Source organism: Macrotis lagotis, chromosome 2 (assembly GCF_037893015.1).
Source record: "Macrotis lagotis isolate mMagLag1 chromosome 2, bilby.v1.9.chrom.fasta, whole genome shotgun sequence".
NCBI lineage: Eukaryota > Metazoa > Chordata > Mammalia > Peramelemorphia > Peramelidae > Macrotis > Macrotis lagotis.
In genome coordinates this window covers 282066024-282080182 of record NC_133659.1, presented here as the reverse complement: position 1 = coordinate 282080182, position 14159 = coordinate 282066024, and the positions used below count along the sequence as shown (strand labels likewise).

At 33.7% G+C, this 14159-nt stretch overlaps 1 protein-coding gene across 7 annotated transcripts in view; it reads right to left on the bottom strand.

The window, feature by feature from the left end:
• Positions 1 to 238: 238 nt before the first annotated feature.
• TAFA2 (TAFA chemokine like family member 2) overlaps positions 239 to 14159 on the bottom strand; it is a 615297-nt gene continuing 601376 nt past the window's right edge. For all 7 annotated transcript variants that reach the window (XR_012476194.1, XR_012476199.1, XR_012476196.1 and 4 more), the window contains one exon: positions 239 to 2649. Coding sequence is in view for 1 of the 7 variants with exons in the window: in XM_074226247.1 (XP_074082348.1) it covers positions 2638 to 2649 (12 nt within the window). In the remaining 6 variants the exon portion in view is untranslated. The remainder of the gene's footprint in view (positions 2650 to 14159) is intronic.

The following is a 14159-nucleotide window of genomic DNA, read 5'->3' as shown; positions in this document are numbered from 1 at the left end:
AGCAAATTAAATACTGTAACCCTATGGAAGTGGTAGAATTTTATTTAGAAACTCATTAGACAATTATTCCAGAAATAATATTAATGTAGAAATTTCCCTAGGTAGAAACAGCAAGAGGCAGCTTGTGTACTATAATGGATAGAGCAAAGGGATTAGAATTGCAAGGATCTGAGTTCCAATCTAAGTCTTAGACATTCATTAGCAGTGTTACCCTGGGCAAGTCACTTACCTCTTCTGCTTTCCTCATCTGTAAAATGTAGATTAATAATAACATCCCCCTTTCATGATGGCTATAAGGATAAAATGAGATAATGTTTGTAAAGCACTTTACTAACCTTGAAGGCACATGTAAAAGCTAGCTATTATTAGAGACAGAAATATTGTTAGAATAAAAAAAAAAGTATATCCCCCAAGTATACTTCCAAAGAGGAGAGTCAATTTTATATCACAATTTTATTCACTTTTTCTGAATAGTTCACAACATTAATCTACTGGGGATAATCTAGTTAGAATATCTGAAAATCCATTTATTTTCACCTATTGATATGCATGTGATACAGTTGTATATAATACAGAATTTCCAATGTTGGTTTCAAGAAGAGTCAAAGGAAACAATATGGAGAAGCATGATGCAGAATTAAGACCAAATCAGGGCCAGATGTGTAGCCTACAAAATAACAATCTTCACTTTGCACTATTCCAAAAAAAGGGATGGTCCTTCAAAAGATGTTCTCCCTCCCAATCCACATGCATTTCTGCCTAGTTCTATAGAGCTTTTGGGGAAAAGCATTTAGAACCAGTTAGCTGGTTCTAGTAACAACTCCTAATTAAAATGGAGGCAGACACACATCTCTTTCCCCAGAAATGTTGATGGTGTGCAGTATTCAGTAGGATGCTATAAGTCTACATCTCCAATTTAGCTTCCAATAACTGTTACATTTTACCTCTCCTGCACAATAAAACAGCAAAGGTAATGAATTGGTCTTGGAATAGTGTTGCATATAGTGAATTATCAAAGCACTCCAGGGTGCACATCCATCATGGAACCCAATTTATGTCTAATTGGCCATGTCAATGAGTTGTAAAAATAAAAAGATTTCCCTGCTTCTCCAGCATATTGATGCCTCATGCCAGCTGCTTGAATGAGCTTGCCCACACAATTATTTTCAATAGGCCCGCATCTGTACAGGCTTTGTGTTTGTTTACAAAATAAAAATACTGAATCCCACCCTTCTTTTCATTCCTACCTACAGGATTATGTAGTAGAATTGGTAGAGAACAGGAATACAATGTCCATTCTCCTCTGCTTCCATGTTATAAGTGGAACATAGTAAATAAAGTATAAAATTATACATTCTGTATTAACTTAGAAAACAAGTTTATAGATGTTTAAGGCTTTTTAAATATTTAGAAGACTTTTTGTGGAACAGCATATCACAAATTCAAAAGCTAGCCACTAAAATGCAGGGGAAAATGCTGGCCAAAGAAACAGTTGGATAACTGTTAGCAAATATTTGTGAATTGGAGACTGGTGGAAGTGATCCCTTTCCTCTATGAACAGAAAGACTTAGCAGACACATACATAAGCATCCAGATCACCATTTTGTTCAAGTCAGAAAAAGTCTTTGAAAAAAAAAAAGAAAAGAGAGAAAAAGGAAAACTAAAAGGAATTTTAAATGAACATCATTTAAGTTCAGCATTATAAAACTGGCATGCATCCCTGGCAATTTTCAAAAATCAGGATTACTTAATATCAGTGACTGATTATTTCTGAGTACTGTAAATTGTGGGAAGAATGGCACATTAAGGAACCAAATCACATAACACACTTTGGGGAAGGGAAAAAAGAAATCTGAAAGAAAATCTTCTAAAGGTACAAAATATCTTATAATGAAAATGGTACTCCAGCTCTAACCACTACTTATTTAATTGACAAGGAGCTAGAGAAATCCATTTGCCTTGGGGTAGGAAAGATGTTAGCTTGTCTACACATTTTTATATGACTGATGTATCAGATAACTATTACTTGCCAACAATCATCATTAACAATAGATATATATTTCCATTCCTATAACAAAAGCAACTTTAAGATTTTTAAAATACGTAGGCTTTGAGAGCTCCAAGATTAGGATACAAATCAAAAAGTCCAAAGATATGCCATGCCAGAGGACAAGTTCTATAGAAGAAATATTATTAAAGCTGTGTGCAGTCACACCAGCCAATGAAACACAAGGCTCAGGAACGTAGACCAGCCAATATTTTGTAGACCGTTTCAGAAACTAGAAAAACAATCACACCTGGAACCAAGAACCTAAAGATTCAGTGTCTCTTCCATCATCTTCGAGCCTCTCAACTCCTTGGACTGCAACTTTAAATTCTTCTAGCATGTGCAATTTACAAGTGTGTACAGTCTAACCTCAATGAGAGCTTCACAACCCATAGAAGTTTATGGTCGATTTTATAGAAGTTTTGATCTCAAAGGGTTGCTTATTGCAAGCCAAGAATCCCATTGGGAAGAATATGAGAGTACATTCTCCGCAGTATAAAAAGTTTCCTTCTGGTTGGTCTCAGGAATTCATTCCAGACATGGGCATATTTAATGTTCTCAGCCTTAGAATTGACTTGATTTGTCCTTAGCTAATGGGTTACCTGCAAGGGGAAAAGTAAACATGATCAGTATTTCATCAGCAAGCAATAGCCTCTAAGAAACTGAACATAACATAAAAGCAGAATTATTGAGATGGGAAATATGGACATGAGTTTCAAAGTTCTGAAATTTTATCTTTCAAACCAATTCTGTAGATCCAGTGAAAACTCCCACTTCAAGATAATTTTTTTTCACATTATAACTAGACTGTCTACAGATTCATAATGAACAAGAGATTTTCTCAGTCATTCACATGACCCTAACTTTGACCTGAATTATTGAACTTGGCTGTCCTGAAATTTTTAGAATTCATAAGTTGGTTTGGGGCCCCTCTTCTACTATCATCTCACACTAAAGATGAGTACAGGATACACAAATTCAAAATAAATCTGAAGACATTGTATTTTATAAAAATGAATTTTATCTAGACATATACTCTTTTCTTGGAAGGTTCCGAAGAAGCAATTCCAAACTACCACTCCATTTTTTGCCTTCTCCCTAACAGAATTTAAAAGGGTGAGCATTTCAAACCATGGGTTCCTTAGTGGAAAAAAATGAATAGATAAGAAACCCTCCTGGGCAAAAGTAGGGTGGAATCTTGCAAAACATTTCTGACCCTTTTTATAATATCAGGAAAGTATACTGTATACTTGGTTCAGACCTCCATCTTTGATAGAGATTGGCACCATGTTGTTTCTGAAAATCCAATTCATGACTCCCTTGTTATTAGTTTATTTGGGTTTTCCCTTAATATAATACTCAAAGAATTTGGCTTTCCAACTTAAATCACAGTATTATGTTAGAATTCAATAAGGTAAAATGTCCACTTACACTTCTAAAGTGTCTTATTTGGTCCTAACTATATTTTCAAGGTTTTTAGTTAATTCAAAAAGACAAACAGCAGAATTTAAAAAGAGAAAAATATAGAGGGGAGTGAATGCTTACACCTGTTTTCATAGTATCCAGAAGCTTTCACATACTTAAGTGGAGTTGAATTATTCAAGAAATTCAAAACACATGAACTACGTAGTCATAGATAATTAGAAGGAATATTTCATAGAGTACCAATAACTATATGGATCTTAAAACATGAAGACTAGGTTGGGAGAGAATAGAGATTAAAGCATATATACATAATAAATACATATACATATATAAGTATATGTATATATACATGTATACAGTATGTATGTATGTATCATATATTATATAGAAGAAATTTTTCTGATGTGTTTATTTCTACATTAGCACCTCCATTCTTTTTAATGATGTCAGGAAGGAAAAAGATTTTATGGAAAAAAAAACAAGAGAGAAAAGATTCCATGAAGAGAATTCTGGCTTCAGAATTAGAAGACCCAGGCTTTAATCTTGACTTTCTTACTTAATGCCTGTGTGACCTTGGGTAAGTCTTTTCCTCCCCTCTAGATCTCAGTCTTCTCATCCATAAAAGAATGATATTACATTTGTTGATCCTTAAGGTCCCTACCAATTCTGACGTTATTATTTTATACCAGATGAAATCCAATAACTCTCTTTTTATTTTGGAGATGAGTCATTTTCCATTAGGCTTAAAACTCTGTCATTAGCAAAAATGTTTGCAAATGTGCAGAACAGAAATATTGATAAAAAAAAGTAATTAAAGGCATAGTCCAAAATTTTGAATTTTCCAATGCTAGTTTAGAGTAGTGCTTAAAAAGAAAGAAATGAAACTGTGATCTATATTTTACAGTTGTAGTTGGATACAAAGCAAGGCTGTCTTATTTTTAGTCATGAAAAAATTTGCCATTAACATATTTAAAATATCTTCTCCTTATTCCTGCAATGACAGTGAAATCATAGAAACAAACAAACACTTGCATACAAAGGTTGAAAAGGGACACCTGAGGGACAGGTTTTATGCAATACTGATATTCAGAAACATTTGTAGAAAAATTATTGTGTCTTACTTGTATATATTAGTTGTTTTCAGATATAAAATGAAATCTAAAGGACAGATAGGAGAATATAGGTCACCTTTAGCAATATTTGGAGTTGTATATTTGTTCTCCAGCTTCTCATGTTGTTTCAGCAAAATGGTTCATATTCCTCGCTCTCTCCCTCTAACAGTTCATGTAGTCATGCTACATAATTACAATAGAGTTGCTTCTGAATAGGGCTTTAAGGAATGAATTTGAAGATTCATATTTCAACAGAAATGTTTTCGAAGGTTGCTAATGGTCGTTGATCTCTGATAAAAATCTAAAGTCATCACTTTCTGATTGAACCTCTTCACAGTAAATATTCAGTATATTTTCTCAGAGTTTCCAAACTACCTATTCAGAACATTCTTCTTTAATGTAGGGGAAATTAGAAAAATCTAAAAGACTGACACACATTTCCAAATTAGACTTGTATGTTATGTTGAATGTGAGAGAAAGGGGAAATGGAATAATTTAGCCATGGTTGCCTGTCCTACTTAGGAAAAAAACAAATAGATAATAGGATGAATGTGGATCCTCCTGGGCAAAAATAGGTTGGAATCTTGCAAAGTATTTCTAACCCTTTTTATAATGGCAGGGATATACACTGTATACTTTGTTTAGACATCCATCTTTGATAGAGATTGGTACCATGCTGTTTATGAAAATCCAATTCATGACTCCCTTAGTTATCAGTTTTATTTGGGTTTTCCCTTAATATAGTACTCAAAGAACTTGACTTTCCAACTTAAAACACAGAATTATGTTAGTAATTCAATAAGGTAAAATGTTCATTTTATCTTTGATTGCTCTCAAATAGTTTTACTGATGTCATACAAGGACATACTAAATCTATTCTGCTTTGGGAACAGAAAAAAAGTTGCAATTTACATTATGCTCTCGATTCCTATTCCAAGTGAAGACAATTTATCTGATTAATAAAAGACTCTCTAGTATATTAGATGTAGTAAGAGTGAGACAGCGATAAATCACTCTTAGTGGGAAGAAAAGTGGATATGTTTTTCATTTATATTTTAAAATAAAAATCTAACCTCACATGAGGGAGGGCAGTCTATTTTTAAAGTCATGATCTATAAAATGGAATGAGAGACAAAAGGAATAAATAAGGGCCACACTAATAAATTGTTTTATAGGGAGGACACATAATTATGGAACAGAGATAAAGACCAACCATTGAGTCTCCATTTTCAATCCAGCATGCAACTATAAACAAAATCTTAGATGAAACCTTTAGATTCATAGCCTTGGCAATTCTAAAACAAAATAACTCCTTTAAAATAGCAAAGGTTATTCTGGATAATGGAGAGACAAGGTCATATATTGTATAGAAGATAATCCTTGTGGTCAAGAAAATCTTGGTTAAAGTTCTATCTCAGCTAAAGGTTAGTTTTGGACATGAAATTTAACCTTTCAGTTCTCTAGACTCTAAATTTATAGATGAGTTATTATTCTGCATTGGTGGAGGAAGAAAATTCACACCTTACACATTTTTATATGCACATTCAATGTACTACTTAACATTTCAAAAACAATGTGTTAAATATAAGCATCAATACATCATAGGGGATATAGGACTGGTCTCCACGTCCTGCCTCTGAAATTTATTAGCTATGAAACCATAGACAAATCATTGGGACTCCTAATGTCTCAGACAACTCTAAGGATTTAAATTATAAATGAGCTGCTGATGTGCTGGTGGAGGGAATTTTCCACTCCAGAAATGTTACCAAAATATCAAATGTTCCACCCACAAAAATAAATAAATAAAGGTATGTTTATACCTTAATTCCTCTACTTTATTACAAGTGACTTCTCATGAAGTGGGAGTAAGCTATAAATTGATGAAATGTGAACAATCACATCAGTCAAAATTTTAAAAAAGAAATTAATAAATTTAGTTGTATGATTACTTTTACTTAATACTTTTATTTTGTTTAATTTGTTCTTGTGATTTCATAGTAATCTATAAAGGTGTGGAATTTAAAAACCAAAACATCAATTTTTTTAAAAAAATTAGTTAATCAAATGTCAGGGATTTCCCCACTCCCCTGTACCTTTCCCTTATATCTCATCTACCCATTAAGCAAGAAGCAAAAGTTTGTTGCATCTATTTATTCAACAAGGACTATAAGCTAAAGTCAAAGATTTTTTTTTAGGTTTCTGCAAGGAAAATGGGGTTAAGTGGCTTACCCAAAGGCCACACAGCTAGGTAATTATTAAGTATCTAAGGTCAGATTTGAACCCAGGTACTCCTGACTCCAGGGCTGGTGCTTTATCCACTGCGCCACCTAGGCAACCCAAAGTCAAAGATTTTAAGAAAATAACATTTTAAATATTTACCCCAGTGTCTGAGATTCCTTCTAGGCTAGTTTGCTTGAATAATACTGAGACTGTGAAATATTTTAAAATTACTACTATTTAAAAGAAAAAATTTAATATAATAAAAGGAATATCACCACATTCTCATGGCTGACCTGATATCCTAATCTTTTCACCCTGAAAACATGACGTTGGGCAGAGGCCAATTATCAGAAGTTTTCCATTCCATGAAGGACTTTTCTGGAAGTTTTCAGTAACTGAAAGCAGAAGGTTGCAATAAAATGGGTTTCACAAAAAAAGAGAATAGCACTTGCTCCTATGAATGCAGACTGTCTTCTGGTTCTGAGGGCAAGAGATAAAATACTGCACTGCACTAGGGAGAGAAATGGTACTCAGATTGTTATTGTTATGCCTTGAGCGTCATACACTATAATCACCAGCTCAGTAAATTTCCCTTCCCTAAGGCAATATTTTACACAGCTGTTCTTTTTTGTGTAAATCTTCCTTGTGTGTGCTGCACATCAACCCTTCTGGTTTTTGAAAATGGTCTGCTGCAGAGAACATGCAAAGGGAAAAATAATAACGTTTGTTGCCCCAGACAAAAGCATAAAATGATACAGGGATGACCTGCCAGGAAAAAAAGGAGCTAATCTGCTTGCTTTTTAAGAGCTGAATTAATGTTTTAAGGTTTCAAAAGTATTCAATAAATTATTTATTCTAGTACATTTTTCAGAGTCGTGAAAAAATTAATATCTTTACAAAAAAAAGTTTGTTGGAAGCCCAAGTTTCATGGATCTTTTAACCAACTGAAATTTGAGAAAACAAAGAGGAAAATGGCAAAAACCCCATGAAAGAAATTCAAAATAAAAGAGAGCATAGAACTCAATGCTATTTCCATTTGGTAATTTCTTTTTAAAGGTATCACCTGGCATAACTTTATTTGAAAATTCTGTCAATTTGTAGCTCAATTGAGGAGGGGAAGGAAATCCAATTAGTAATTCCACCAATACCCTTCCCAGAAAATAATATCACTTCTGTTAAAATGAGTGAAAACTTTAACATTCATCTTTACCAGTTCAACAATTCACTTTCACTCTCAAAGTTTTCCTGCTAAGAAATCATTGAATTGTAGCTGTAGCTTTCCTCCCATTTCTTTGCAAATGCTGAGGTTCCTGAATCACTTGAAGATTACATGATTTCACACTCTTTCTCTGAAAGTATTTTTCTTGCTGATCATAGAAATATTGTTGCATATTAATATAATTTTGGGTTGTAATATTTTTCTTTGTTTTTGTTTTCCCCCCAGAGGTGGAGGAAGTGAGACCTAAACAATTTCAAAGATGTGAGAACTTCTTGTGGTCATTCCCTCTCTTCTTCAACTTAAGCATCTAAGAGAATCTGAGGTATTCAGAGCATGTTTGCCCAAGGTCACAGAGTCAGTACATGTCAGAAACTGAACATGAATCCAGGTTTCCCTCCAGCTAAAGCTGATTGTTTCTCCACTGTGCTATGATGAAACTTCCCTCAATAGTGTTATTGACAATATTTATATTGTAACCATCTTATTATTAGATAATCCAAAATTTTCAATGTTCTATGACAAGGATAGTATTTTCTGAGTGTATATTTTTCAGCAAATATCTGACTATTCTTGCTTAGTACACAATTCTACACTCCCAGAGTGTTCTCTGTACTCTCTATTCTCTCCTATTAGATTATGAATTCCTTAAGAACTGGGACTGTCTTTTACCTTTCCTTTTTATCTCCTGCATTTAACATAGTGTCTGGCATACAATATGGGCTTAACAAATACTTATTGACTGTCTTTTATTCTAAGCCTAGATGATGACTTTGCCCAGTTCTCTCACTCAAGTCCAAAACATCACCCTCTTGATTTCTTTGTATCTCACAGAGAGGGACTGTAAATTTTATTGAAATATGGAATTCCTCACTGAGAAAAGTCCCTCTACCAATGTAGTTCAGCACCTTCTCTGCAACTATAGTCATAGAGAAGGAGTTTTACATGGAGCTAATGAATTTGTGGGGCTTCTTTATTATTTTCATAGTTGTATTTCAAAATAATGACTTTACCTTGATATCTTATATATTTTGCTTTGTGTATTTAAAAACATTTATTCTGAGAAAGGATTCATGGTTTTCCTCAGACTACCAAAGGACTACATGACACAAAAGGTCAAGACTACTGGTAATAGAAAATTATTTAGAGTATTGAAATCCTAAATAATCTGCTCCAGGTCATTGGCAGGACTTGAGCCAAGGTTGGCTTTAGGGTCAGCTCTTTATGCAGAAAACTACACTATCTCTCAATTAGATAATATAGAAAATGCTGTACATTCACTGCTTTGGAACAAAAGTGTTGATTTTGTCCATGCAAAAATCATCTCTGTTTTTGATAATCTACTTACTAAAAGTTGTCAGAATATTTTCTTTGTGTTTTTCCCATGCCTAGAAAATAAATTCATTTCTAGACATAAACCATTTGAGGGAAGATATAAACAAACAGAACTGAATCTTTCAGCCAATTTGGCTGGCTCCATTAATCAAAGTAACCCAGAAAAATAAAATATCTACTTCATTTGTATAGATTTTTATCTCACCACATTGGTCTGATGCACAAAAGATAAATTCCTCCCCCAATTTGATTACAAAAACTGTTATGAGGACCCACTGACATTCCCACATTCTTATGGATGTGAATTTGATCTGTGCACATTCATTAGAGAAGAGACAGGAACTATATATAATGAAATTAATTGCATAAGGAACCAGCTATATTTTCACTAAAATATCTATAAACTTTGCATAAAGCCTTAAACTTAGATTGTATTTTCAATCTTCATTAGGGTTGTTATAGGGCAAGGTATTTGTTCCAGTATTGGTGTGGAGCAACTATTAAGTATTATCAATAGTTTGTTTTAGATTGTTGAACTCCTCAAAGACAAGTAACATTCTAAATGGGAAAAATGAGTTCAAATAAATCTTTCAAAAGACAGTTCTTCTGAAATATAGCTTTTACTTGATAAAGAGGTGGAGAAAGGCCCTGACATCTTCACTCTTAGTGATGGTTTGAATGAATCTGTTCATTTTCAGACTGATTATTCTTTTAATGCTAATGCATTTTTCTCCTTGGCTGTAAGAAGTACAATGGATTAAACTCTTATTTCACTTTTTGTGTACCAAAGGAATAGTTAAAGCATAATTACTTTGCAGAAGATGACTTTATCCCTGAAGTTAAAGAAAAGATGCTGTGAAATTGGGACCAACTGTATATGAATTCCTTATTTTAAAGAAGCATAGAATGAAATATTAACAACATGGTGTGGGTATTTCAATTTTACTGGGTAAAGTTTTAAGAATCTTTTAAATATAATCACTGCTGTGTTAGAAGAGAAATTATGGTAGGGGAAATGATAAATTAATAGCTTAATGAACAAGTATATATCTATTTCTATCACAAAAATTGTCTATTTTGATCTTCAAGATATCAGAAGCATTTCTATACCATCCAGGAAAATACCTGTTTTCAACCATAATTTTGATTCCTCACTCAAAAAACCTAATGGTACAAGGTTGGAAATGACCGTTTATTTTAACATCTGGGATACCAAAAGGCACCTGTTTTAATTCTTTTTGGCTAGTATTTGCACTAAATAATATTCTAATCACACTCATATCATTTTTTGTAAACATCCAGTAGAATAAATGATCTTTGACTGTTGGAAGAATATTTGCTGCTAACAATTGTGAATGTGTGGTAGGGTTTTAGATCAAACACTTTTGAGCTGAGTGGGAACACAGAGGTCATCTAATTCCGGTCTTTCATTTTACAGATGGTGAAACTGAAGCCCCAAAAGATAAAGTGACTTGTCACAATATCCTAACCGCACAACTCTAATTTGAAACTAAATTTTCTGACTCCAAATATTGATCCTCCTGTTCCTGTAATACACCAATCTGTAGCTGATATATATAAGATACATACGTATTAAAATTGTATCTAAAACATTTTGTGCACAGGTATACATATATGTGTAATAAATAAATAAATTGTATACTTTTCTGTAGCATTTATAAATAGGCACACAATGTGAAGAGATATCAGGACTAAGAAACAGAAATCTGACAGATGGATAAAAGGGAAAGATCTCCTTGATGCAGTGAACTTTCCTCCTACAATCATTGCTCCTTCTCTATTCTAAATGTATATGTGTGCACATCCTGGATAACTCTTGATGAGGAGAAGGCATGAGAACAGTCCAAATGTCCACTTATCAGATGTGTTATAAAAATAGGTCCGAATGTTGGTCAAAAAGTTGGATATGGAAGATTCAAAGACCTGTATTCAAATATAGCCTCTGAAACTTACCTACTTTCTTACACTAATTACTTGACTGTGCTTAAGTCATTTAAGTTCTCTCAGCCTCAGTTTCCTTATCTGTCAAATATTCTTATGTATAATATTGATCTCACAATATTGTAAGGATCAAATGAGATTGATTCCAGAAAGCATGTTAAAATTTTAAAATGGTATAGAATGTCAGTTATCATCATGATCCTACATACCATTAAATTTTTAAAATCCAGCATTAATGGAAATAACCTTAAAAATCTGGGGGACTGAATATAGGAATGTTTTAATAACTAGGCATAAATATACAGTGATTTCTATCATAATACAAATGTTTTGATTATATAATAATATATTTTTATTTTATAATTTAACTTTTAGATGACTAGCTGTGTGATCCCAAGCAAGTTACTTAACTTCCATTTTGCCTCAGTTTTCTCAACTACAAAATGGGAATAAAAATAGCATTTACCTCACAGAATTGCTGAGAGATAATAGAGATATTAGCAGGCACTGTGTAAATGCTTTTCCCTGTCCCTTCCCTATCTGATCTTTGAATGATACACTTGGTTCTAGTTATATTGCTATGTCTTAACTACTCATATGTCCTTGCCTGAGTTACATAACCTTTCTAGATCTTATTTTCATCACCTATCCACTAAATGGGTTCAATGAAATCCATAACAACCTTTCCTGCTTTAGCATTGCATGATTTTTCTGAAGTCTCATGATTCTTGGTTTATTCTTATTGGACCATGGATCCAAACTCAATAGTACTTAGGAGGGAAAAAAACTTAATAATTTCATTAGAACACCAATCTTGGGTGAGTTATTACCACAGACACAAAAAATCTATCTACAGTTTCTAGCAGCTTCCTGAACTCAGTAAATGAAAAGCTGGACTGGTTAATGAATCTCTTGAACAGATGGACTTATGTTGTTTCTTGGAACTTTGAAAACAGTTGTACAGCATGCCCACCACCAACTCTTCTATATGAGTCATGAAAGCAGATGACAGTTTGCATCACCACTTAGGCACATTCATGCCCTCTAGAGCAGAGGAACTGATTCTCTTTGGATGACTTTCAATATTAGCAAAACAACTTTTCTTAGACTCTTTCTGTGTGGCTCATAAATTCCTCTGGGCCTTGGATGAAGAAAGTTGAGGCTTTTTTCCTACTACCCTGACCCCCACTACATGTTCCTTCTGGTGTATGTATTTTTTTTTCCATGGTGAACAAAGAAAGCTGACTGGACCAGAGTTTGATGGGATTAAAGAAAACCTTTGCAGAAGCATTAAAATAACGAAACCAAAAGCCCTTTAGGGAATCTGGGTCAATTTTTCAAATATTGACTTTGCATACCAGTACACTTCTCACATTTTAAATGAGAGCCTCTGAGTGGATTCAATTGGGATGCAATTTACATGATAAATTGGATACAAGATTTGTTTTTTTTTAATATATTCAATTCTAATTTCTAGAGGGAAATGGAGGTGATGGGCTTTCTCAGGTTTCTGCCATCATCACATCTCTGTACCCAAGCATATCTCTAGTCTCACCTTTTCCCCCTCTACTGTAAGTAGATTCCCTCTGTGATCAAGAATGCTAAACCCTAAAGAATGCATCTCTTTTCTTTGCCTGAGAAATGAGGATAGCATTAACAGGAAGTAAAAATTGAAGGGGGAGGGAGACTGTCCAATTAAAAGTCTTTTTTTAGATTACTAAGAGGTGTTGCTTTATGGTTTGATGTATGGTTTTTATTTACTTATCTAAATCCAAAAGAATGTCCCTGAAGGCAGAAACTGTTTCATTTGGGTCTTTGTAGTTCTAGCATCTTGGACAGTGCTAATAAATGCTTATTGATTTAAAAATTGCATTCAATTGAATTGGTTTGCATCAGAGGTGTCAAACATCCAGCAAGTATTCTGAACCCCATAAAATATAATTGGGAAATATTTGACAAAATACATAAAATATAATATCACATTTTAAAACTAACTCAATAGGCAGCCTTCAGAGATTGGTTTTGCTGGGGTGGGGTGGATTAGAAGTACTCCCCCCGCCCCATTTGCAATTAACACTACTGGTTTGGATGACTGGAGAGAGCATGATCTATTGAACTAATAAAAATAATTATTGCTAACCTTTTTCCAACCTAGTTTAAACCAGCATTCAGCACTCTTCAGCCAGTTATGTGTAGAATTATAAATTTAAATGAGGCAGTATGGTCCAGTGAAAAAAGCACCAGATTAGAAATAAGAAGAAATAGATTCAAAGCCCAGTTTTATGACTCACTACTCAAGTGACATTAAGGAAGTCATTTAATTTCTTTGTGCCTCAATTTCTTCATCTGTAAAATGAAAGGGTTGGACTAAATAACTCCAAAGATCTTCTAGTTCTAAATCTATGATCCTATTTATTTCTAATTGCCTACATGTTGATGTGCAGTCATTCATTTTAGTGCTGAGGAAATCTCAGCTGAGCCTATGGGATTTGATTGGGTCAAAACACAATCTTCATTTGGTTGACAAAGATTAAATAGAAATCCAGAGGATTATGTTCACATTCAAGGCAGAGAATCAGATGGCTTAATTCATTTCACACTATTTTCCTGAGTTAATAGATGTTTTCAGTACTGACAGAGGCCAAGGAAGACACCCTTATAGCTTGTGTCACCCATTATTTAGCCTTTGAAAAAAGCAGAATACAGAGAAATTGCAACTGATGGTATGAGAAGTCTAATTGAATGGACCAAGGATTACAAACTGGCTTTTGGTGACCAACTGAGTTCATAGAGTGGAGCAAGGTCAATCCACTTCTGTTTCTTTCAGAGCAGAAAATGT